Here is a 27,204-nt window from a genome sequence, read left to right as displayed (position 1 = left end):
GGTACTGACACACCCCCATACCATGAAACACCCTGGTACTGACACGCCCCCATACCATGACACACCCTGGTACTGACACCCCCCCATACCATGACACACCCTGGTACTGACACACCCCATACCATGACACACTCTGGTACTGACACACCCCCATACCATGACACACCCTGGTACTGACACACCCCCATACCATGACACACCCTGGTACTGACACCCCCCATACCATGACAGACCCTGGTACTGACACACCCCCATACCATGATACACCCTGGTACTGACACACCCACATACCATGATACACCCTGGTACTGACACACACTATACCATGATACACCCTGGTACTGACACACCCCATACCATGATACACCCTGGTACTGACACACCTCCATACCATGACACACCCTGGTACTGACACCCCCCATACCATGATACACCCTGGTACTGACACCCCCACATACCATGATACACCCTGGTACTGACACACCCCATACCATGATACACCCTGGTACTGACATCCCCACATACCATGATACACCCTGGTACTGACACACCCCATACCATAATACACCCTGGTACTGACACACCCCATACCATGATACACCCTGGTACTGACACACACTATACCATGATACACCCTGGTACTGACACACCCCATACCATGATACACCCAGGCTTTTGGACTTGCTGAGAACAGTCTGGATGATTCTCTTCGTCTTTGGTCCAGATCACACAGCGTCCTTTTTTTCCAAAAAAGACCTGGAATGCTGATTCATCTGAAAACAAAACACGACTCCATTGTGTGATGGTCCATCCTAGATGCCACCGAGCCCAGAGAAGTCGAAGCCACTTCTGGACATGGTTAACATAAAGCTTCTTTTTTGCACAGTAAAGTGTTAAGTATGATTAGTGCAGTAACTCTGTACTGTAGAGCTGATAAAGGTTTGATAAACTAATCCCTCACCCATGTGGTTATATCAGCTAGTGTTGAGTGGTGGTTCTTGATGTCGTCTGAGGGATGGAAGATCACGAGCGTTCAGATCATTAAGCTTGAGCCCTTGGCCTTTACACATTGAAATTCCTCCCGAATCCTTGAATGGTTTAATGATATTCTGCACTGTAGAGGGAGAACATGCAAATCCCTTCCAATCTTTCTTTGAGGTTTATTGTTTTTAAACATTTTCTCACACATTTGTGGACAAACTGGATCCTCTGATCATCTTGACTCATCAGAGACTCTCAGCCTCTCCTGGATGCTGCTTTTGTACCAAACCATGATCACAATCACCTGTTCACATCACATCATTATTTAGTGTTTTTACCTCATTACTCGCCCTAAATTGCCCCTGTCCCAACTTTTTTTGGAATGTGTTGCAAGCCTGAAATGCAGGAATGGATGTTTATAAATAAATGAAATAAAGTTGAGCAGATAAAAGATGAAATATCTCAGGTTCATCCTGTCTGACATCAAATAAAAGTCAATGTAAGGAACACTGTTTTTTTTTTACTTGCATTTTCCATACTGTCCCAACTTTTTCTGATTTGGGGTTGTAAAAAACTTACACAGATGAATAAATGTAACAGAAATACACAAGGTTTTGGAATCTTATGAACTGATTCATTTTCCACTGTTTATTTATGTTCAGTATGTTTGTATGTATTTACACTAACACTACTGATGTTTTTATTTCAGGTTGTGTTACTGTAATCTGACAGATAAAAGTTGTGAAGCTCTGTCCTCAGTTCTCAGTTCAGAATCATCCAGACTAACAGAACTGATCCTGAGTAACAATAACCTGCAGGATTCAGGAGTGAAGAAGCTCTGTGCTGGACTGCAGGATCCACACTGTAACCTGGAGATACTGAGGTAACATCATCATCAATTATCTCACACACACACACACACACACACACACTTATTTAAGCATGATGGTTAATATGTAGAGGACTGTAGTGTAGAAATGAAAAGTGTTTGTCTCAATATAACAATCTGCTCCGACTGCCTGCAACAACCAAGTTCTCAGAAAATATCAGAGGGAACCAAAACAAGCTGAGAACGACAATAAAAATGAACTGGATTCCATTAACTGGTGCAGATCGCTCTTGGGCTTGATTCTTAAATGGGGTCTGCACCAGAAAAGGGGCATCATGCCACCTCTGGGTCCTAAAATTACCCCAACATCAGCCAGGGTCCCAAGAAAAGATAAAGAATCCTGGCTTGTACAGCCAGCAGAAAAACAGACAGAATGAAAGTTTTAGTACAAGATGAGTAAACTTTTAAGTACTGAGTAAAATAGCAGTAGTGTGGAATCAGTTAATCAACAATAACAACAACCTTAATAATATTAATATTAAAAATAATGGAGAAGTTTTTTCTTCTGACTATGTATATTAAAGCTGTACAATGTACAATGAGAATTGATTTTCTCTCTGCAGGTTGAGGAGCTGCAGTATTACAGCTGCAGGTTTTACTGATCTGGTTTCAGCTCTGATATTAAATCCATCATCACACCTGAGAGAGCTGCACCTGAACTACAACCAACCAGGAGATTCAGGAGTGAAGAAACTTCAACATTTACTAAAGCATCCAAACTGTAACCTGGAGAAACTAGAGTGAGTCACACACACACACACACACACACACACACACACACACGCATACAACACATACAACCCCAATTCCAATGAAGTTGGGACATTGTGTAAAACATAAATAAAAACAGAATACGATGATTTGCAAATCCTTTTCAACCCATATTCACTTGAATACACTACAAAGACAAGATATTTAATGTTCAAACGGATAAACTTTATTGTGTTTTTGCAAATATTCACTTATTTTGAATTTGATGCCTGCAACACATTCCAAAACAGTTGGGACAGGGGCAACAAAAGACTGGGAAAGTTGAGGAATACTCAAAAAACACCTGTTTGGAACCTTCCACAGGTGAACAGGTTAATTGGAAACAGGTAAATGTCATGATTGGGTATAAAGGGAGCATCCCCGAAAGGCTCAGTCGTTCACAAGCGAGGATGGGGCGAGGTTCACCACTTTGTGAACAACTGCGTGAGCAAATAGTCCAACAGTCTAAGAACAACGTTTCTCAACATGCAATTGCAAGGAATTTAGGGATTTCATCATCTACAGTCCATAATATCATCAAAAGATTCAGAGAATCTGGAGAAATCTGTGCAAGTAAGCGGCAAGGCGGAAAACCAACATTACATGCCCGTGACCTTCAATCCCTCAGGCGGCACTGCATTAAAAACCCACATCATTCTGTAACGGATATTACCACATGGGCTCATCAACACTTCAGAAAACCATCGTCAGTGAACACAGTTCGTAGCTCCATCTACAAGTGCAAGTTAAAACTCTACCATGCAAAGCGAAAGCCATATATCAACAACACCCAGAAACGCCGCCAGCCTCTCTGGGCCCAAGCTCATCTGAGATGGACCGACGCAAAGTGGAAAATTGTCCTGTGGTCTGACGAGTCCACATTTCAAATAGTTTTTGGAAATCATGGACGTCGTGTCCTCCGGGCCAAAGAGGAAAAGGACTGTCCGGATTGTTATCAGCACTAAGTTGAAAAGCCAGCATCTCTGATGGTATGGGGGGGGTGTGTTAGTGCCCATGGCATGGGTAACTTGCACATCTGTGAAGGCACCATTAATGCTGAAAGGTACATACAGGTTTTGGAGCAACATATGCTGCCATCCAAGCAACGTCTTTTACAGGGACGTCCCTGCTTATTTCAGCAAGACAATGCCAAGCCACCTTCTGCACGTGTTACAACAGCATGGCTTCATAATAAAAGAGTGTGGGTACTAGACTGGCGTGCCTGCAGTCCAGACCTGTCTCCCATTAAAAATGTGTGGCGCATTATGAAGCGCAAAATACGACAACGGAGACCCCGGACTGTTGAGCAACTGAAGTTGTACATCAAGCAATAATGGGAAAGAATTCCACCTACAAAGCTTCAACAGTTAGTGTCCTCAGTTCCCAAACGCTTATTGAGTGTTGTTAAAAGGAAAGGTGATGTAACACAGTGGTAAACATGCCCCTGTCCCAACTTCTTTGGAACGTGTTGCAGGCATTAAATTCAAAATGAGTGAATATTTGCAAACAAACAATAAAGTTTATCCGTTTGAACATTAAATATCTTGTCTTTGTAGTGGATTCAATTGAATATGGTTTGAAAAGGATTTGCAAATCATCGTATTCTGTTTTTATTTATGTTTTACACAACGTCCCAACTTCATTGGAATTGGGGTTGTACATACATACACTGACAACACACACCTACACACATTGTGTGTGTTTGTAGATGTGTGTATGTGTTTATGAGGATGTGTGTGTGTGTGTGTGTGTGTGTGTGTGTAGATGTTTCTATGGTGATGAATTGATTTTCTCTCTGCAGGTTGGAGGGCTGCAGTATTACAGCTGCAGGTTTTACTGATCTGGTTTCAGCTCTGATATTAAATCCATCATCACACCTGAGAGAGCTGAACCTGAGCTGGAATCAACCAGGAGATTCAGGAGTGAAGAAACTTCAACATCTACTGAAGGATCCAAACTGTAAACTGGAGAAACTACAGTGAGTTATACACACACAGTGAGTGTGTGTGTGTGTGTGTGTGTGTGTGTGTTTCTATGGTGATGAATTGATTTTCACTCTGCAGGTTGAGGAGCTGCTGGATAACAGCTGCAGGTTTTACTGATCTGGTTTCAGCTCTGATATTAAATCTGTCATCACACCTGAGAGAGCTGAACCTGAACCACAATCAACCAGGAGATTCAGGAGTGAAGAAACTTCAAGATCTACTGAAGCATCCAAACTGTACACTGGAGAAACTAGAGTGAGTTCTTTGCTTTAATTGAAGACGTTCTTGTGTTTGTGTATGTTGTAACACAGCTGCTACAATTTGGTATGAAGTTATTTTGACTGATTTTTGCCTTGTTCTCACCTCCAATCTCACCCACAAAACAGCTCAAACAATGAGACCTTCAAAAATATAAAAAATAAAACTCTGTCCCCAGCTTTGATGCTTAATATGAAATCAGACTATGACAGTGATCTGATTATTGGGTTAAAATGCACCCCAGAGATCTGATTATTGGTTATCCATGCACATCCACATTTGTAATTATGATCCACCTACAGAGAATATTGTTACACCACAAATAGAAACTCAGATGAATTAATTGCAGTTTTGTTCTACTAACTGATAAACACACAAAACCTCGTTCACAGTCAGTAGTTATTTATCAGTCACACATACAAAACTTTTAAACGTTATACTGCAAATACCCACTAACACACAGATGGTGTATGTGAAGTGATGGTCCAACTATGTATGATGATGTATTTATGTACTGATTGAGTGTATTCAGACAATGTTTTATTTTCATCTTTTTACCACCACTTTATCCTAGTCAGGGTTGCGGTGGGTCCAGTTTTCCCCGGAATCATTCAACTGACAGACAAAATGACACTGTTTGTATTTTTAAATTTAAATAATTCTGTTACATTGTCGTTTCTATTTCAGGTTGCGTGATTGTAATCTGACAGATGAAAGTTGTGAAGCTCTGTCCTCAGTTCTCAGTTCAGAATCATCCAGACTGACAGTACTGAACCTGAGTAACAATAACCTGCAGGATTCAGGAGTGAAGAAGCTCTGTGCTGGACTGAGGAATCCACACTGTAACCTGGAGATACTGTGGTAAGATCACAGATGAACGTTTCAAACTGATAAAACATTGCTTTTATTTCTCATACTAATAGTGTGTTATGTAGGTAAATGCTTAAAAATAGAAAGCAGCAATGTACAGGTATGTAATTAAATCAGCATAAAGAGGATATGTTCAATATTTTACCTTACTGACTGATTGTTAATAAATGGTTTCCAAAAAAAGGCAATATATGTGTGGACAAAGGCAATATAAGACTGGGAAGTTGTAATGATGAAAAATGTCTGGTTTTGGAACTTACCATTGGAGACCAGGTAATTTTATGTTGATTAAAATGAGCATTTTTGAAACAAGGACTGGTTTAGGTTCACCAAAACTTCATGAACAAATTAAGAACAATGTTCATTAAATGAACAATTTAAATTGGTTTGTAGATTCCATCTGACTATCTGAAAATGTTTTCATAGCATATTTATATTTTTACTCAGCAGGTTGCCAGCGAAAGTGTTTATTCTCCTTTCTCTCTGCAGGTTACAACACTGTAATATTACAGATGTAGGCAGACAGTATCTGGATTCAGCTCTGAAATCAAATCCATCATCACAACTAAAAGTGAATCTGTGAGACTAAAGTAACAGAAAGAATAAACTGTGAACAGCAGTGAGTTGATTGAATGTGAAGCTCAGGCTTGTGGTCAAGCCACTGGAGTTGCATAATAAACTGGGCGAACTATGTTATCATGGACTTTGTTAGTCATGTCGAAACAAATTGTTGCCTGAGGTTATACTTTATTTTATATGATTTATTGTATACACCTGTTAGTGGTGTGTGTCTGTAACAATGAATAATTATGACCGGTGTTTTATAAGCACTCGGTCATATAGTGTTAATGATGTACATACTTTGAAATATAAATGCTTGGATGATTTTTATGAAGTAGTAAGTGTGTAGTGTCACACACACAGTGACTTCTGCCTCTATCATATCAATCGATTATCTCTTATAAACCAAAGTCTATAAACCAAAACCAGGCAGGGCTGCTGAGAGCCTGATTATGTTAAGAGTGATATGCATTTTACAGAGCTTTGTTCCTGTTGTACTAAATGTCTGGTGTTTTTTCTAGGCTCCCTTTACCTACATGTTTTCTTTCATGATCTAAAATTATTCAGTGGGACGAATACAGTTTGCAGTAGCAATGGAAATTGTAAAGCGATAACCTTTTTTAAACAGCACAGTATGTAATCACTGTAAATCTGTCTGAGCTACATAATAATAGCAATCTATTTTATGATGTCACTGTCTGTATGATGTTTGGGTGAGGCTGGTTGGCTGCAGTATCAAGGTTTGCTTATGTAGGATATAGTTTACATTTTATGACCTGATAAAAGTCTAATCTCAGATCTGCGCTCCTGCCCAGAGCTGCTGAATAAATCCATCTGTGCTGGTCAGAATGTAGACACACAGACATGAACCCTGATGTGAATTTGACAGCAGGTCGCCGTCTGATAAGGAGCCGGGAATACGTGATGACCTCATGAGATCAGGTTTTAGAGATCAGACACTTGTACATTACATCATTAGTATAGAGACAGACGGAGAGGCTAACGGTCAGGTGTCCACATGCTTCTTTTATGACCTTAGCTTCTAATAGGCTCACAGCACTGATATGAATTTTGACCCCCTATACAGAGCTGCAATAAATGCTTCAGTAAGCACACTCTTTACACCTTAAATATATAGAGATATATTTATATTTACTGTGTTTAATGAGTCTCCACATTTTCAGGACATGACCTCACCTCACTGACCTGTCGTCTGCTGATTTTATCTCTTCATGTGAGTGTAAATTTAAGACTCGATTAAGTGGACGTTGTGTACACAGCACACATATGTGATTTCATGCATAGTGTGTAACTACACCATTGGTTGGGCACTAATTAGCGTTCCTGCCACGCCCCGTTATAATAAAGAATTAGATAGACATGACACAAAGTGAAACGGCATTAAAACTCTAGCTGATTAATCATCTACAAGTTGCTGTATGTATATTTTTGACCCAGCAGATTTTTGGACGAAGATATTCAGGTTCTGATCGTTCAATCAGTTGCAGGAATCATTAAAGTCCCAAAATTTTAATGGAATCCATTTTCCTGACAGGTGTATCTTTAATTTGAGCTAAATGGTGTAGTGATTCAGTTCTGTGAACAGGTGATCTAGTGTTGAAGTGTTTCCAGTGCTGCGATCGGTATTAAAATGATTAATATATTATCTTCATCTTGCTTCATCTCTTCAGGATTAGCCTTTTCCCACAGAGACCCCTCAGTGACATCATGGAGACTCTCCAGCTGTCTGTAGTACCATACCAGCTGTATTTAGTGTACTGGGTATAATGGTGTGGACGTGGAACTGGTGCATGTTGGGTCAGATCATCTTAAGCGAGCGTTGTAGAGGGGGGGTTAAGGATCCTGATGGATCGCTACATGTTGGAGAAGGTGCTAGACGGATTAACACTGGGCTAAATGAAGACGTGATGACATTGTCAAGGACGGCCGGACTCGTAAAGAGACCACTAGACTATCTTTAATATTTATAACATCAGAGGGAGAGAGAGTGCAGGAACCACGCCCGTGACACGTATTTAACTCTCGGCTAATTGAAACATTTTCCACCCGAAACTGCGTCAACAAATAATCCGACTAGATTATAATCAGAGAAAATAAAGAAACCCAATTAGTCCTCTAGTGAGCATAGAGCATACAGCCAGGGTTGTCAGCTTTCAGAACTGGAAATAAGGAACACCCTGGGCTGGCGGGTTGGCGAAAGGCAAAAAGTGTGTGTGTAACATTTATTCTCAATAGTGCAAACAACATTTTTACATAATCTTCACACTGATATGCAGCCCCAGTTCTGGACTGCGTTGCTTAGGGGGGCAGTGAGAAAATCTGGGAGGGGGGGCAATGTGTGTGTGTGTGTGTGTGTATATGTGTGTAAGTGTTTATAATGACATACCAATCACACACCAGCCGTGTCTCTGTATTTATATCGGCTGCTTGGCGGTGAAGGTGTCTAAGATTTCTGGCACCAAAACAGCGTCACGCTTGCTATTCCAGGCCCCTGTGTACATAGCTGAGTGGGCTAGGATGGCACTGGGAGGTGCATTATGGGTAGATGATGTTAGGAGTGGTGAGACAAGGTCAAGGAGCGTTAATGAGGCTTAATGGGGAAAGCTTTAGAAGATGAAAGAACCACCGGCATGAGATATGGAACACACACACAAACACACACACACATACAGTGCCTTGCAAAAGTATTCAGCCCCCTTGAACTTTTCAACCTTTTGCCACATTTCAGGCTTTAAACATAAAGATATGAAATTGTATGAAATTTGTGAAGAATCAATAACAAGTGCGACACAATTGTGAAGTGGAACAAAATTTATTGGATATTTTAAACTTTTTTTAGAAATAAAAACATGAAAAGTGGGGCGTGCAATATTATTCAGCCCCTTTACTTTCAGTGCAGCAAACTCACTCCAGAAGTTCAGTGAAGATCTCTGAATGATCCAGTGTTGACCTAAATGACTGATGGTGATAAATAGAATCCACCTGTGTGTAATCAAGTCTCCGTATAAATGCACCTGCTCTGTGATAGTCTCAGAGTTCTGTTTAAAGCGCAGAGAGCATCATGAAGACCAAGAAACACACCAGGCAGGTCCGAGATACTGTTGTGGAGAAGTTTAAAGCCGAATTTGGATACAAAAAGATTTCCCAAGCTTTAAACATCTCAAGGAGCACTGTGCAAGCGAACATATTGAAATGAAGGGAGTATCAGACCACTGCAAATCTACCAAGACCCGGCCGTCCCTCTAAACTTTCAGCTCAAACAAGGAGAAGACTGATCAGAGATGCAGCCAAGAGGCCCATGATCACTCTGAATGAACTGCAGAGATCTACAGCTGAGGTGGGAGAATCTGTCCATAGGACAACAATCAGTCGTACACTGCACAAATCTGGCCTTTATGGAAGAGTGGCAAGAAGAAAGCCATTTCTCAAAGATATCTATAAAAAGTCACCTGGGAGACACACCAAGCATGTGGAAGAAGGTGCTCTGGTCAGATGAAACCAAAATCGAACTTTTTGGCCACAACACAAAACGTTATGTTTGGCATAAAAGCAACACAGCTCATCACCCTGAACACACCATCCCCACTGTCAAACATGGTGGTGGCAGCATCATGGTTTGGGCCTGCTTTTCTTCAGCAGGGACAGGGAAGATGGTTAAAATTGATGGGAAGATGGATGGAGCCAAATACAGGACCATTCTGGAAGAAAACCTGTTGCAGTCTGCAAAAGACCTGAGACTGGGACGGTGATTTATCTTCCAACAAGACAATGATCCAAAACATAAAGCAAAATCTACAATGGAATGGTTCACAAATAAACTTATCCAGGTGTTAAAATGGCCAAGTCAAAGTCCAGACCTGAATCCCATCGAGAATCTGTGGAAAGAGCTGAAAACTGCTGTTCACAAACGCTCTCCATCCAACCTCACTGAGCTCGAGCTGTTTTGCAAGGAAGAATGGGCAAAAATTTCAGTATCTCGATGTGCAAAACTAATAGAGACATACCCCAAGCGACTTGCAGCTGTAATCGCAGCAAAAGGTGGCGCTACAAAGTATTAACGCAAGGGGGCTGAATAATATTGCACGCCCCACTTTTCAGTTTTTTATTTCTAAAAAAAGTTTAAAATATCCAATAAATTTCGTTCCACTTCACGATTGTGTCCCGCTTGTTGTTGATTCTTCACAAAAAATTAAAATTTCATATCTTTATGTTTAAAGCCTGAAATGTGGCAAAAGGTTGAAAAGTTCAAGGGGGCTGAATACTTTTGCAAGGCACTGTATATAGAGTATATACAGTACATACACAGTGAGAGTGAGAGGGGGACAGTAACAGGTGACATATTAAAGGAAAACGTGGTTTGAGGTTTCGACGTGAACTATTATAAAGTTATTTTAAATGATAAAGACAAATATGTTGCTAAAATATTTAATCCCATCAATTTCCCCCCAGATTTCTCCCTAATCTAGTCGTATCCCGTTACAGTGCCTGCATTACACTTCCCCTCTGATACCACCCTCCACTCTTACTGAGGAGAGCCACACCTGACACGTGTGCAGTACCGCCTGCATCTTTTCACCTGCACAAGGTGCGTTCATATGCAGATCAGCTTTGTGTACACAGAGACACACCCTGACTGACACATTATTCCTCGACTCTATGCAGGTGCCATCAGTCAGCCAGCAGAGGTTGTAGTTGCATAGTAGTCCCATCCTGTGTGAACAGCCACTCGTTGCTCATGTAGGTGCCCAGCCTGCCGGATGGCAGAGTAAAGATGGTTTTTGGCTGCGTTAAACATGCAGACTGGTGTAAAACGGTGTCACAGCGAGACTTGATGAAAATGTAAACAACACGGTGTAACAGTGATGACTGATTAAAAACTTTAATGACATTAAAAAATGAAACCAGAACAGTGTGCAGTAAAAGTATCAACCTCACAGCACAAACAGTAAAAGAAATCTAAGCTAAAACATTAGCATTGTGCTAACAATTCGATTATTATAGAAAATGACATTTCAAAACTGTTATTTCCAGGTTTCCTAAAATCTGGTACTTTAAATAGAAATTTAGACTCTAGATCAGGGGTGTCCGATCTCATCGACAAGGAGCCAGTGAAGCTGCAGGGAGCTTCAACTCATCCAACTGATCAGTCGTTTCACGACCAAGACCAACTGTGAGACCGAAGTGGAATCCGGTGTAGAACAGTTGTCCCCAACCACCGGGCTGCAGACCGGTACCGGGTCATTTATTACCGAGCGGCACAGAAAGAATAAATAATTAGAAATAGTTACAAAAGCAATTAGGTGTTATTGTCTCCAATCACCACTAGGTGGGAGCAGAGTTTTATTGCAGTGAATAAAGCTCAGGGTTCTATAGTTCTTCTATTTTAAATCCCCCCCGCCCCCGCCAGCCCGTGAAATTATATCTTATATATGAAACCGGTCCGTGGTGCAAAAAAGGTTGGGGACCGCTGGTGTAGAAAACCTGCAGCTGGTAAGACTGGACACCCCCGCCCTAGATGATACACAAAAACTGAACCCTCACAGTGCTGAAAAGCATCACATTCTTCATCATCACATCATTACAGTGCAGCTCCTATCAAACACAAACTGAGGATCATCTTCAACAACAGAAACCAGGATTGTGGAAAAAAACGAGATGAGAATGATGAGAGAAATCGAAGATGCTAACGGGAGGGACGATTTAGGCACAGGAGTGTATCAGGCCACTTTAGGATTCAGTGAGTTCTAGTCCAAATGTGTCCATATTTACAGAAACACTCACACACCCACATCAGCATCGTTCTTACAGTACAAGATTCAACAGGAAGGAACTTCAGGTCTTCATACAGCAGCAGCTACTGAACACTACACTCAACGTGTCATATGGAGACAAAAAAACGTCCTGAAGGTTTAGAAGTGAAGGTGAACGAAGTCAGTGTTGCTCTGTCCATCTGGCTCGACTCGCAGGGTTCGTTCCTCCGGCCGGTCACATGAGCACGGTCTCTGCGTACGAGCCGAAGTTATCCGTGTATCCGAAGCGCCGCTGGCTCTTACATGCAGGACTGAGCGAGCGAGATCTGGGACCCACGGGCGCAGTTATCTTTGCTGTAGGGGTGTGGCTCGCCCATCGGGACGGGGGCCTCTGATTGGCTGGCCGCGCAGGACGAGAAAAACTCCTCCTGGTTGGGACGGGAGATTCGCGGCTCGCCTGGAAGAAGCGAAAGACAGAATGAGTTCGGAAACGGCTCGAGTTACACCAGATGGCCAAAAGTACGTGGACACCTGACCTTACTGGATATCCCAGTTTAAACCCCCTTTTTTAATGCATTTTCCTCCTGATTTAGCGACTCAATTTTGTCTTCCGCTGCTGAGAGATACCAGATTGCATCCGAGGAGAGAACCTCGTCTCCTCTTCTCGCCCATGCATTCTGCACAGGCATCTCTTTCACCAATCAGGGTACTTACACAGCGTATGAAGACCCACCCGCCCACACATAGTCCGGCCCCCACCCTGCAGATACGGTGGCCATCCATGGCCACAAAGTTGGAGTATATTTTGATTTCATACACCTGTTAGCAATGGGTGTGACAGAAACACCTCCATAGAAATGATGTCCACATACTTTTCAAAGCCCCAGCATGAAACAGTTACACTAACAGTAACGTTCTCTAAATTTAAACTGCTAACACAATAAATACAGGCTAGTATTCCTCACCTGCTGGGGTGTTGATGTGTTCCTCTGATTTGCACCACTGTGGCTCTTCACCTGGTACTGTGAGGCAGCACAGTTACCCAGAATTCGTTCCACCATCCTGGAGTCAGACTGTAGTTCCACCCCCTGGACTGTGGGCGCCCAGTGTGAGGCCTGTACGCCCGCTTTCCCGCCTCTGTGCTCTCCGTTGTGGAGTGTTACAGGCACATCCGAGTCTTTAAGACATTTTTGGACGGGCGCATGCTTGGACGCCCGGTGTCCACCGACTTTAGGTGACTTGGGCACAGATTTGGGTACCAGCGTGGTCACCGTGCCGTCCTCGATCAGAGTTTTTCCCTCGTTCTCCTGCAACATGGCTTCGAATTTACGCAGCACCGATGGGCTCGCACACTTCCTGTCTATCACAGGGCACTTCCTGTCTTGTTGCGGTGGCAAATCTGAAAAGTGGGCGGGGCGAACAGGGGCATACGGTCCGTCCTTCTGTCTGATTGCCGGTTTACTGACCGATGTCTGGGGGCAGGAGACGGGTTCCTTCCAGCTGACGTGCCGGACTCGAGGTTCGTCCAGGACTGAACAGTTCCTTCTGTTCTGAGCTTCTTCAAACTCGCCCTGAGACACACAGCCAATCCTGGGGCAGAGGGGCAAACCAGAGCAACCAATCAGACGAGAGAAATGGATACCAGGCTTAAATACAGCATATGGACAAAAGTATCGGGACGCCCATTCTAATGATTGAACTCGTGTTGCATCCACAACAGTTGCTAACAGCTGTAATAAATCAATCGTATAAAGGACAACTTTGCAGCAACAGTTTAGGGAAGGTCCTTTCCAGAACGACTATGCTCCTGTGCACAAAACAAGCTCTATAAAGACATAAAGAGAAACTCCAGTGAGCTGCACTGAGCCCTGAATAAACTGGGACATCAACTGAGGCCAGTGCCTAGCCATAGAAATGCTTTTTTAAATAAACAGGCACAAATTCCCATACTTAGACACATATCAGTTAAACACTAATGAGAGAAAAATGTTTGGACGTGGCTACGTTAGCTGATCTGGAATGGACTGTAGCTTATAAAGCTCATTTGGACTTTATGAGAAACAGTAAAGTTTTGTTTGGGAAATGCAACATACCTGTGGGTCGCCGGCCACTGATGAGCTCCTGCATGATGAGAATAAAAGCTCTGATTTTCTTTGGAACTCTAAAAAACAAAAAGATCAGAGTGAATAAACAAATCACTGCTTTCTGTTTTAACTGAACCTTTGGAACTGGGATTGGTGTAAAGAACAACACTCACGGTATTCGGAGCTCCACATGGTTGGTGCTGGTTGCGTCTTAGTCCCGTTTCCAGTCCCAAATATCCATCCAGAATGTCTAAGGTCACATCTGGACCTCCATTAAGACTGTAGGTCTCATAACCAGGGAAGCCCGTGTGATCAGAACCGGCACCGTAACGGCACGCGGTGTTGGGGTAATCACTGGGGTAATTAAAGACGTTGTGATGCGCCGTGCCGTCGTTCACATTTACCCCACGGTAACCAGCGGCAGGGCAACCGATGGCATTACTGACAGGAAGTAAGGTGATGTCCAGGTGTGTGTTGGAGTTTGGGCTGCTGTCATTGGCTGACCTGCGAGCTTCCACCACCTTATATAACTGCAACAGGAACACAACAAGTGCATCAGTCTGTGTGTGTGTGTGTGTGTGTGGTTAATTCCATCTGTATGTGTGTGTGTTTACTAGGGTGGTGCTATTCTTAAACATAAACACTCTCACTCTGCCAACCACAGGGATAGACACAGTGTGCTGCCAGCTTCAGGGGGTTGGTGCCCATCCAGCCAATCAAAACGTCTGCAGTGTCGCCACAGCAGCAGCGTGTTTCTGTTGATGTTTTCATTGCTGCTGAGCGTGTGCAGAAACGGCTGCAGCTCATTGGCCTTCCGGTGGCCAATCAACCTAATGGTAACGCTTTTGGGTGTCTGTTGATGTTTGTTGATATTGAGGTTTGTTTTATGTTTGTTAGTGTTTGTTGAGGTCTATTAATATTTTGTTTTTTTATGGACGTCTGTTTTTGGTGTTAATGGTTTTTAATGTTTGTTGATGTTTATTGTTTTGTATTGATGTCTGCTGGTGTTTGTTGGTGTTTATTGATGTTTACGTATATCTGTTATTGTTTGTTGTGGTTGGTTAACGTGTGTTTGGTGTTGATGGTTAATGTTTGTTGTTTGTTGGTGTTTGTTGAGGTTGGTTAATGTGTGTTGGTATTTGTTGATATTGAGGTTTATATATGTTTATGGTTTGTTATTGTTTTGTTGTTTTTTATTGATGTCTGTCGGTGTTTGTTGATGTGGTTAGTGTTTATGTATTTGTTGGTGTTTGTTGATGTGGTTGGTGTTCATTTATATCTGTGGGGGTTTGTTGAGGTTGGTTAATGTTTGTTGGTGTTGATGTGTTTGGGAGTTTGTTGATGTATTTTGGTGTTTGTTGTTGTTTGTTGATGTATTTTGGTGTTTGTTGTTGTTTGTTGTATTTTGGTGTTTGTTGATGTATTTTGGTGTTTGTTGTTGTTTGTTGATGTATTTTGGTGTTTGTTGTTGTTTGTTGATGTATTTTGGTGTTTGTTTTTGAGTTTGTTGGTGTTTGTCAGCGTATTTTGGTGTTTTTTTATGTTTATTGGTTATTGGATGTATATCTGTTGGTGTTTGTTGATGTATTGTGGTGTTTGTTGGTGTGTTTTGGAGTTTGTTGGTGTTTGTTGGTGTGTTTTGGAGTTTATTGGTGTTTGTTGGTGTTCGTCTGTGTATTTTGGTGTTTGTTGACGACCTGAGTGTGCTTGCGAGCCTCACCTCCTCTATCTTCTGTTGCATTTCCTGCAGTTGCTCCTCCCACTGCTGCATCTCCGAGTCGAAGGAGTCCAGCACGTCGGCGGTCTCACCTCCCCACACACGGTCAACACCACACCGCAGATCTAGAGCCGCCATCACCCAGTGTGTGTGTGTGTTCCACTGATCTTTCTAGATCAACTGGGTCTCAGTATAGATCAAAAGCTTTCTGGAAGAGAGAGACAGAGAGATTTATGAGGTTTATGAGGAGTTATTCTCATCACCACACGTCAGCATTTCCATGATGTAACCTGGGAAAATATTCCTGACGCACTGAGGTCACTCAGATCACATTTCTGACCCCTCAGTGTCTGTTCCTCATCACTCAAACCCTCTTTTATCTATTAGTGTGTCTTATTATCCCTCGTAAAAACACTTCGAGAGGGACGGAGGAATTTAAAAAAAGAAAGATGCCTTTAAATAAATATGGAATAGAAATTTGTAAGAGGGAATAAACGTGAAATATAAAAAAAGAGGAAAATGGAAAACAGATTTGAAGATATAAAAGAACAGAGGGAAGCACCAAGAAGTTCACAACTAGGTGACGAGTACAGAAGTACAGAGCAAATAAAGGAAAAAAATAAATAAAAGTAGAACTGAAACGATAAGAAGGGGAAAGAAAACAAAGAAAAGGTTTCAAAAGAAATGGAGAAAAGAAGTGATTAAAATGATGAGGTGAATGGGGAAAAGGGAGAAGAGAGGAAATGAGCAAACAGGAAAATGAAGAAAACATGAAATAAATAAATAAATAAAAGGAAAATGAAAGTAAAAAACACACATTTAGATCAGATCTAGATCTGAGGTCAACAACCCTGGCTCAGCAGGAATCTTTGACCTGCTTGGACGGAACTGGACGGTGTTGCAACACACCAGCTGGAATCCTGCGGTGATTAATGGGCGAGCTGCGGAGTCAGAAATCCGATCCCGGCCCGAGTGGCTCTGAAGTGTCCGGATGGAAGAACAGGACAGAGGAATTTTTAGATCGCTGTCACTGGGCTACGGATCGGAAAACTGAATCAGTCGGACGAGCTGGAAATGAAGTTTGGAAAGCTCACATGATGACGTTCCATAAATCACGCACTTGTTTTACGTACGGAAAGTTTACGTATGGGAACCGGAATGACCTGAACTGAGCCCATATTATCTTCATATCACTTTATTTAACATCATTTTTATTCTCCTGGTTTGTGATGTTAGAAGGTTGAGAAGGTTGAGGGTTTGAGTCTTACTGATGCCACCGTTCTGGGTTATGAGTAAATGTAAAATCTGTCCAGAAGCTTCTACGGTTGTTCATTATAGTCCCTAAGTGACCGGTGTGAGCTGGTCATCCATTGCTCTGTTTAGTTTGGCTTCCACACCACATCATGTGAAGGTGTTTCTCAGTGTTTTTAACCTTAACATGTCTTCCAAAGTTCTGGTAACGACCTCCTCGTCCGAGCTGTTTACTAGTCGCTGCTCGTGAATTAAATTTGGTGGCGCTTTTATTAATAAATCATCGTACATCGTGGCTACTAGTGACTTTGTAAACAGAGCTAGCTGGAGCTATTTTCCAGGGGAGAGTTGAGTAACGTAGTTAGAAGGTTATATACGCTGCTTGTTCAGGTTGTGTTACGCTAGCTCGCTAAATCTAACCATGACAGGGATTTTTAAAGACTCACGGACGTTAATATTACGAGTCAACATCAACAGGGAGCTTATTTCTGAACGGAAGTGACGATACGGTGTTGACTCCATGATAAACTGAGTAATTTACGTATTTTTAAAGAGGTTTGAGGGTTTCGTCTTTACTCAAGACTCTAACTGGATATAAAAAATATTTTTATACAGATTGTTCACATTTTTTGTCTGTCTTTCCTGACCTCTAGTCACTGTCTGTGAGGAGCTGTGCATTTACATCCCCAAATCAGAAAAAGTTGGGACAGTATGGAAAATGCAATAAAATAAAAATGCAGTGTTACAGTTACTTTGACTTTTATTTGATTGCAGACAGTTTGAACCCGAGATATTCCATGTCCGGTTGGTTTGAGTATTTTGTTAAATAAAGGTACTACAAATTAAGTTTTAAAACATCAAACAAACACTCTATGGCCAGAAGTATTTGGACACCAGATTGTGAGCTTGTTGAACATCCCATTGATCTCTATGTGATACTTTCAGCTAGAACAACAGCCGCTCTTCTGGAAAGGCTTCTCTCAAGACTTTGGAGTGTGTCTGTGTATGTGAATTTGTGCCTATACAGCGTTTGTATGAGTGGGCACTTATGTTGGCGAAGCCTCAGTTAATGTTCCAGTTTATTCCAGAGTTGTTCTCTGTTCAGGCAACTTAAGTTCCATCATGCTGGAACAGGAAAGGACCTTCCCTAAACTTCCCTAATTTCCATTATATCAATAATTTACTACAGTTGTTAGCAACTGCTCTGGCTGACAGACATGAATCAGTTATTAGAAGCTGCGTCCCAATACTTTAGTCCATGTAGTGTTGTTATAAGCTCATAAAAACGTCTTACCGATCGTGTTCCGCAAAGCCAGTGAGGTAAAAAGTAAAGTCCTTAAATTTAAGATCCGTCCACAGAATCTGTCCACCCCTGTTAAGTCCTGATTGTTGAGCCTGGATGAGCCGGACGCTCCTCACTTCAGGTCGGACACTTTTGAGCGCTGGTCTGGCCGGAGGTGGGAAACTTTATAGAGCTTTTCCAGCTATTTTCACCCCGGCGTCACTCGGCCGCAGATTTATTAACACCATGTGAGTGGCTGTCGTCACCGACATCCCCGGGTTATAATTACAGACGCGGGGGCCGGCTGGCCGGGGCAGGGTGGGGCAGGGCCGGTCGTACGCGAGTGTGTTTACACAGCAGTGTTTTCCGTTTTATTTTTAACCCGGCTGTCGCCTTTACTGTTGCTACTCTGCTTTGAAATCCGGGCAGATCTTCAGAACCAGGTGAAGTTCTCCTCGACGACAGATGTTCCTCGTGCTAAACACGGTGACCCATGTGGTCCACAACGCAATGTTTTCTGTGTTATCATTGATTTATTTTGGGAGAGGGATTAGCAGGATTCGATCTGTCCCCTTTACGCTTGTCTTGTTTTCAATTCGCTCGGACATTTCCACAATGGTTGTGTGTTCCGTGTTTATTTACAGATCACAGTCGTTACTGCAGGGCTGACACGGCTGGTAAAGTAGGTGCTGCGCAGCAACACGGGTCCTGGAGACCTGGGTTTGGTCCTCACCTCTAGTCACTGTCTCTAAGGAGCTTTGCATTTAAGTTCTCCTTGTGTTTACATAGATTCCCTTTTGATTTGTGTTATTTCCTTGCTTGTACCTTCCAAAAACATGCAGTAGGTGGATTGACTGATCAAAGCCTTAAGCACCAGACCCACTGTGACCTAAACAGCCACCAGGGAATGACATGAATAAGTCTTCATGAATCCGGTGTTTAATAAATGATGCTGTTCTTCTGCTCCTCTACTTTACCTTGTTGTACTTTTGCCTATGTATGTTTTATGGCCAAAAGTATGTGGACACCTGACTATTAGCTCGTTGTGCATCCTATTCTAAAACCATGGCCAGAAATATGAAGTTAAGCCACATCAATACACACACTATACTGCTGACAATTTGTGGACACTTGACCTCAGTCCCAGTAAACAGCTCTGGGATGAACCGGAACATCAACTGAGGCTTTCTTGACCAACATCAGCACCCAGCCATACAAACACAAGTCCTGTGTGAAGCTTCTCAGAACAGCGGGTGATGTTTTTTTGAATATGGGATGTCCAACAAGCTCCTGGTCAGGTGTCCAATTACTTTTGTCCATATAGTGTATCTATGTATCTAACTCTCTCTCTCTTTCCCTTGTGGGCTCTTAAAAAAGCTTATTTTGGTGTAGAAAGTTCTATTAATTGGACTGGTTTGACTGGATCAAGTGCTTCACCCACCTTCAGACCAGTGTAAGCCAATGAGTCTTCAGTACTCAGGTGAGAATTCTGGGTAATGTAGTTCTGTATCTTCCAGGCCTTTAAGTCCGCGTCACGTCATGTGTAATGATGTTGTAGATAAAAAAACAAGGCAAAATAAAAAATGAGAGAGTCCTTGGTAATGGACAGCAATGCACTTTGGGTAACGTAGTATCCGCTGGCTCTTCATATACAAAAATCTGTGTGCTTTTATTGCAAGGCATCTTCTTAAAGTCACTTTCACTGGCAGCCCTCAGCAAAGCACCCTGGGAGACGGAGTCCTCCGAGCGGCCTACGCGCTGTAGTGCCGGCTCTCCTGGAACGTGCGCCGCCTGTAGTTCTGCGTGAACGAAAAACGAGCACAACATCGACATACGGACGAAAACAAGGACGGATCGATGGGGGGGGTCGGGGGGTGGTGCAGGTAACGACAGGATGGATGGAGGTCACATGACGAAGAAAAGAGTGAAAAGGAAAATGAGCTTAAACATGGTGGCGTATGAGAGCGAGGAGAACAGAAGGAGGAAGAGGATGAGTAAAATGAGGGGCTGAAACATCTGGGCGAGGAAAACGGCAAGTTAAAGAAATTAAAAAGCATGCGTCAAAACCAGAGGGGCGAGGAAAGAGAGGGTCGGGGGGTCGGGGGGGGGAGAGAAATCATCAGTGATGGTGAATATTTCAAGCCGAACTTCACATGGGAAACAACACAAGATATATTACTGCCAACTGTACTTTATATACCATACCATAATTACTGTGTTCAGGTGTTTTAGCCACACCCATTGCTTACAAGTGTGTAAAATAAATACACAGATCAGGCATAACATCATGACCACCTTCCTAATATTATGTTGGTTCCCCTTTTGCTCTGTGTATTCTGACACCTTTCTATCAGAACCAGCATGAACTTCTACAGCAATCTGATCTACAGGAGCTCGTCTGTTGGATCGAACCACACGGGCCAACAATGAGCCTTGGCCGCCCATGACCCTGTTCCTTCCTTGGACCACATTTGATAGATACTGACCACTGCAGACCGGGACACACCCCACAAGAGCTGCACTTTTGGAGATGCTCTGACCTGGTCATCTAGCCATCACAATTTGGCCCTCATCAAACTCTCTCAATCCTCACGCTCGCCCATTTTTCCTGCTTCTAACATCAACTCTGAGGATAAAATGTTCACTCGCTGCCTAATATATCCCCCCCACTAACAGGCCGTGATGAAGAGATAATCAGTGTTATTCACTTCACCTGTCAGTGGTCGTAATGTTATGCCTAGTCGGTGTATATGCTTACAAATTTGTGGTCTGTATTAGTTCCTTCTCAAAGTATGGCACATAAATATATGGAGAAGCCAGACCTCAAGCCTGCTTAACTCTTTTAGGATGAATTGGAGCGCTGCTTTCTCATCCAACATCAAATTTTCACTCTTTATAAAGCCCTCTTGGAGGAGTGGGGACTGTTATAGCTGCATGGGGACTGGCAACACCAGATTAATTCCCGTGGTTTTGAAAGAAATGCCAAACAAATCCATGGACAGGTGTCTACATACTTTTGTCTATCACTTGGAAGCTAGAACTCCAATTTTGTTTATAATTTCTACACCGCTGCAGGTCTGGACAGTGATATTCCTACTGATGTTGAGGATACTGATTGTGGACCTCACTAGGATCAATTTTTCAGTACGGTCCACAAATTCTTGAGGTTTGAGGTCTGAACTTTCCATGGGAGGGCGATTAAATCTGATCTCAACCTAATTTAGTCCTTTCAGAACCAGTTTGGATGGGTTTTAGTTTGTTCTTTTATTCAAAGCTACTTACAGAACTGTGACAGTACACTGTCTAAGCAATTGAGGGTTAAGGGCCTTGCTCAAGGGCCCAACAGTGGCAACCTGGCAGAGGTGGGGCTTGAACCAGCCATCTTTCGATTACTAGTCCAGTACCTTAACCACTAGGCTACAACTTGTTGCCAATCAGAAAGGGGGCAAAAACTTTTTCACAGTACTTTACACTATTGTGCACTCACAGATAGCCGTTCCTCCGAGTGTGGCTCCTCCCGTCTGCCTTCGTCTAGTCTCTCTAGAAATCCCATAAACCCCTGCAGCTCGTCCCTGAACTCGTTCATCTGTGTGCCTATACGATGGAGAAGTTCGCGCTCTCGGTTCCTCACATCATCTTCACCAGCAGCAGCACCACCAGCAGCAGCACCATGGTCCTCACCCTCTCGCCCGGCGGTCTCTCCATCACCCGTAAACACTCGAGTGTGGCTGATGAGGAGCTCGATGGTGTGTATCAAGTTCTCAGCTTCGGCTCGGATCTCCGTCATCTGCTGGCGTTCGCGAGGCGAGCGAGGGAGCAGAGGAGGTGCAGAGAGAGACGGTTGTGGAGTCTCTTCAGATTCGCCTCCCACAGGGCCTTCACGCTTCTGCTGGGGAAGAAGAAGCGATGAAGACGAGGAGGAGTCGCTCTCCGCTCCTCTTCCTCCAACTCTACCTTCTTCTTTTCCTTTTTCTCCTTCTGCTCCTCTTTCTTTAGCGTGTACTCCGACATCTTCTCTGTGTTCTTCTCGGTTTCTGTCTGAACGTTCTCCTTCTACTTTGCGTCCACCTTCGACTTTTTTGTCTCGTGTTCCTTCTACTCCTTGTTGTCCATGGTTTCCTGATCTTTCTCCTTCTCCTGCTCCACTTTCTACAGCTCTTGCTTCTCCTTCTTGTCCTGATTCTCGAACTTCTTGCGTTCCTCCTTCTCTTCGTAACCATCTTCGTCCACAATCTCCTGTTCCTTCTTCTCCTCGTGCCCCTACGGCTGTTTCTTGTCCAACAATTCCTCCACCTTCTTGACTTATTGCTTCTCCAGCTTCCAGTTCTCCTCTATTTCCTACAACTCTTCCTCCTCCATCTACCTGCCCTGCTTCTCCATGTTCTTTATTGTTTTCTAGTCCTTCTTTACTTCCTCCTTCTCCATTACCTCCTGCTTCTCCTCCACCTTCTTGTCGTTCTCCTCCCGTTCCTCCTCCAGCCCCTCGACTGGACAGCATCACCCTCTTCTCGTACTGCAGCTGCATCACTTTTCCGCTGAGCTCGTTCACTTGCAGTCGCGCCGCCCTGAGCTCGTCCTTCAGCATCTCCATCACTGCAGATGAAGGAGCTCCATCCCCAAACGAAGACGAAGCTCCACCTAAACTGCCACGCCTTGATCCCTCTTTGCTCCTCAGTTTCTTCAACTCGCTCATCAGCTTCCTGTTCTGCTCCTCGGCGTCGGCCGAATTCCTCCGCAGGAGCTCCGCCTCCTCTTCCAACAGCTGGAGCTGCTCCTTCAGTTCGTAAAGCCCCGCCCCTTGGTTTACAACAGCCACGCCCCCTACAGCTCCTCTCACGCTATCGAGCTCGTCTCTCAGGTCACGGTTCTCCAACTCTAGTTCCACGATCTTGCGTCCCAAGATGCTGGCCTCCTCCTCAACCAACCGGAGGCGGAGCTTCAGACCCGATTGGCGGGTGGTGGGCGGGCCCACGGCTTCACCTTTGAACTGCGGGCTGTCGAAATCGCCATAAAAGGAGTGGTACTTCTGCAGCTCCTGCTCCAACAGGTCCTTCTCCTTATCCAGCGTCGCCATCTTCTTCCTCATGAGGGTCGCTTCCTCTTTAATGAACGCCAGCTGGCACTTCAGGTCCTCGCTGTCCTCCTGAGAACAAAAACAAACAAACCATTCTTATTAACCACTCCACCCAGGTCAGGGCTGCAGTGGGTCTGTGTCTCCCAGAAACACTGGGTGCAAGACCAGAACAGACCCTGAACAGGGAGCTAATCCAACCCAGGCCAACACACACTTACATATTTACATTTAGAGCAGCCAATCCACCTTCTGCACACTTTAGGAGGGTGTTATTACTCAGTGACACACAGTGCAGTTGCTAGAATGGGTGCTGCACAACAATATGGGTTCTGGGAACGTGGGTTTGATCCTCGGCTCACCTCAGTGATGAAGTATGAGATCTTATCCCCTCTCTGAGCTTCTTTACTGCCTCTCCGCTTCTGAACCTGCACACACACACACACACACACACACACACACACACACACACACACACACTACTATATATACACTATATGACCAAAAGTATTTGGACACCTGAATAGAGTGTTAGTGGTCATTTGTGTGCATATGTGTGTGTGTGTGTATGTGTGTGTGTGTATGTGTGCATGTGTTGTGTGTGAGTGTGTGTTTTTGTGTATGTATGTGTGTGTTTGTGGTGAGTGTGTGGTTATATATGAGTGTGTGTGTGTGTGTGTGTGTGTGTATGTGTGTGGTATGTATGTGTGTGTGTGGTTATATGTGTGTGTGTGTGTGGTATGTGTGTGGTATGTGATGAGTGTGAGTGTATGAGTGTATGTGTGTGTGTGTGTGTGTGTGTATGTGTGTATATGTGTGTGGTTATGAGTGTGAGTGTGTGTGTGTGTGTATGTGATGAGTGTGTGGTTATATATGAGTGTGAGTGTATGAGTGTATGTGTGTGTGTGTGTATATGTGTGTATATGTGTGTGGTTATGAGTGTGTGTGTGTGTGTGTGTGTGTGTGTGTGTGTGTGTGTGTGTACCTCTCTGGTTCTCTCCAGTTCATTCTGCAGTGCTTGTTTGTTGACCTCCAGCTCGATGAGTTTCTCTCTCAGTCTCTGGTTCTCCTCCTCCGTTCTCGTCCGCTTCTCCTCCACGTTCTTCAGCTCGTGGTGGAGCCTCACTGACACGTCCTTGGCCACCTGAAGAAACATCTCAGAGGCTTTACTGAGTGTGTGAGTGTGTTCGGTTCTGCAGATCATTCGGAAACATCCAGCAGGGGTACCTCAGGTATTTGTGTTACGACTTGGATATTTTATTTAGTAATGACTGAAACATACGTTCATGACTGCATGCTCTTACCTTAAGGTCCTGCTCCAGGTTCCTCAGCAGTTCCTCGTCCATCTCTCCGCCCTCGGCGTACCGCAGGTGTTTGCGTTCGGCTTTGCGGACCCTGTATTGCAGGATCCTGCAGTTCTTGTTGGCGCGCTCCAGCTCTCGGCGCAGCTCGTGCAGCCTGCAGGTGTCTTCTTCATAAAATGCATCGTGCATCTCGTCCATCTCCGTCCGCATCTCCTCGATCTCCTTCTGCACAGAGCAGAACGTTGTGCTGAACTCACACTGTCACGATGTGCTGCTGGTGTGTTTGTATAACATGTAAGGTATAAAGGTGCAGCATGTGGTGTGGGTGCATCACAGATCCACGGTGCCAGGTTTGATTCTTGGTATGAGTTAAATTTTCAGGTAGATTTCCCGAAATCAAGCAGGTGGAGTGAGTGAGTGAGTGAGTTGATAAGTGAGTGGGTGAGTAAATTTGTGATTTTGTGAGTGGGTGAGTAAGTACGTGGGTGGATAAGTGAATTAGTGAGTGAGTTAGAAGAGAGTGGATAAGTGAGATAGTGAGTGAATGAGTGAGTGGATAAGTAAGTGATTGAATGAGTGAGTGGATAAGTGAGTGAGTGACTAAATGAGTAAGTGATTTTGTGAGTGAGTGAATAAGTAAGTGGGTGGATAAGTGAATTAGTGAGTGAGTTAGAAGAAAGTGAATAAGTGAGTGAGTGAATAAATGAGTATGTAAGTGAGAGGATAAGTGAGTGAATGAGTAAAAGAGTTACTTAATGAGTGAGTCAGTGGGTGGGTGAGGGAGTAAATGAATGAATGAATAAGTGGATAAGTGTGTGAGTGATTTAGTGAGTGAATGACGACTGAGTAAATGAGTGAGTGAATGAGTGAGTGGATACGTGAGTGAGTGAATGAGTGAGTGTTTAAGTGTGTGAGTGAGTGGGTGAGTAAGTGGAGAAGTGTGTGATTGAATGAGTAAGAGAGTCAGTTGAGTGAGTGAGTGAGTGAGTGTATGAATGAGTGGATACGTGTGTGAGTGAGTGGGTGAGTAAGTGGATAAGTGGGTGAGTAAATGAGTGAGTAAATAAGTGAGAGAGTGAATGAGTGAGTGGGTGAGTGAGTGAGTATTAGGATGTATTCCTGCCTTATGTTCAGTGTTTTTAAGTTGACACCAACGCCCTCACCAGGATGAAGCGATTCGTGTTAAATGAATGAATGAATAAATGAACACATGAATGAGATTTTATTAAGCAGCGACCTGATACTGTTTATTTGTAAAAACTCTCTGTAATAAACCCAGAACACAGAGCACTTACTGACAGTATCTGGTAGAGACCATCATTCATTCATTCATTCATTCATTCATTCAATTGCTTCATCCTGATTAATCCTGAGTCACAGTGGGCCTGGAGTCTACCTGGTAACACTGAGCACATGACAGCAACACATCCTGGACTTTGGACTTTCGACCATTCACTCATCCATATCTAGAGTCAGTGCATGACTGTGAGAAGTTTGGCATGTTCTTCACGTGTCCACATGGATTAACCTTGGGTACTTGGGTTTCACCCCCCCTCCAAAGCATGCAGAAGGTGGACTGGATGATTTAATTAACCCATATGAGTGAGTGAGTAAATAAATGTAATGCCAAGGCCAGTCCGGCGTGAATCCCAGCCTTGTGGTCATTGCTGCCGGGTGTAGGCGGACCCACCGCGACTCTGACCAGGACGAAGGTGAAAATGAATACCTTGTGTTCGTACTCACTCTGAGGCTTTCATTTTCATGTTGTAGTTTCTCCAGCAGTTCGGGTTCCTCTGGTTCCTCCTGGTTCTGCATCATGGTCCAGGATGGGCTGGTATCTTCTCTAGCTAGTCTGAATGAAGCCTCCTGCAGACCGGAAGAGCTGACAAGGTGGCTGCCAGATTGTATGGTTTTACTCTTTGATAATACTGAAGCGGAATGAGGATTATTTTAAAAATAACCTGGCATCCCAGCTCTTCGGGAAGCAACGGTAAATCCTCGTCCGGGGTTGCCAGATTTCCAAAAAAATTATAATCCCCGGAACCATTAGTAAAGAGTAAGTTGAATGGGTGCCGCACAGCAACATAGCTTTCTGTTTGGAGTTTTTCTTTATGTTACCTTCATGGTTTACTCTGGGTACTCCGTTTACCTCACACTCTTCCTATAACATGCAGGAGATGGATTAGGAGGTCAGTATTGTCCCTGAAATATTCCCAATCTGGCAACACGAAACGCACTCGCATCAGCATCATCAGGCCTGGACGGCGGCGCTCAGTGGATGCTGATCACAGCAGCTCAGGTGCACCAGGGTCAAACTGCTTTTTTTTGTATTTATCGTGTATTTTTCACCACGTTTTGCACTAAAATTGCAATTTAAATAAATATGTGAGTGCTGTTGCACCCCTCTACATGCTGAGCAAAATAATCTAG

At 43.6% G+C, this 27,204-nt stretch overlaps 2 protein-coding genes and 1 pseudogene across 4 annotated transcripts; 1 reads left to right on the top strand and 2 right to left on the bottom strand.

The window, feature by feature from the left end:
* The window catches only part of LOC134333833 (NACHT, LRR and PYD domains-containing protein 12-like), a 37,351-nt pseudogene extending 30,922 nt beyond the window's left edge, over positions 1-6,429 (top strand).
* A 4,755-nt stretch (positions 6,430-11,184) lies between these two features.
* On the bottom strand, positions 11,185-19,863 carry LOC134333409 (uncharacterized). Of its 3 annotated transcripts, none has more exons than XM_063015387.1 (6): positions 19,841-19,863; positions 15,870-16,074; positions 14,323-14,679; positions 14,159-14,226; positions 13,031-13,655; positions 11,185-12,522 (listed from the first exon to the last, which is right to left on the bottom strand). In XM_063015387.1, the coding sequence occupies exons 2-6, from the start codon at positions 16,002-16,004 to the stop codon at positions 12,301-12,303; spliced, it is 1,407 nt and encodes a 468-aa protein (XP_062871457.1). In that variant the 5' UTR covers positions 16,005-16,074; positions 19,841-19,863; the 3' UTR covers positions 11,185-12,300. The 3 variants fall into 3 exon arrangements, with proteins under 3 accessions (XP_062871457.1, XP_062871456.1, XP_062871458.1); XM_063015386.1 differs by lacking the exon at positions 19,841-19,863 and adding an exon at positions 18,412-18,537; XM_063015388.1 differs by lacking the exon at positions 19,841-19,863 and adding an exon at positions 18,412-18,537 and having other exon boundaries at positions 15,870-16,070.
* A 441-nt stretch (positions 19,864-20,304) lies between these two features.
* On the bottom strand, positions 20,305-26,592 carry LOC134333436 (microtubule cross-linking factor 1-like). The gene is made up of 6 exons (XM_063015422.1): positions 26,518-26,592; positions 24,775-24,999; positions 24,456-24,614; positions 23,833-23,898; positions 21,887-23,542; positions 20,305-20,415 (listed from the first exon to the last, which is right to left on the bottom strand). The coding sequence occupies exons 1-6, from the start codon at positions 26,590-26,592 to the stop codon at positions 20,305-20,307; spliced, it is 2,292 nt and encodes a 763-aa protein (XP_062871492.1).
* Between the last annotated feature and the right edge of the window lie 612 nt (positions 26,593-27,204).

The sequence above is a fragment of the Trichomycterus rosablanca genome, chromosome 19, assembly GCF_030014385.1.
Source record: "Trichomycterus rosablanca isolate fTriRos1 chromosome 19, fTriRos1.hap1, whole genome shotgun sequence".
NCBI lineage: Eukaryota > Metazoa > Chordata > Actinopteri > Siluriformes > Trichomycteridae > Trichomycterus > Trichomycterus rosablanca.
This window is presented reverse-complemented; position numbering and strand designations above follow the sequence as displayed.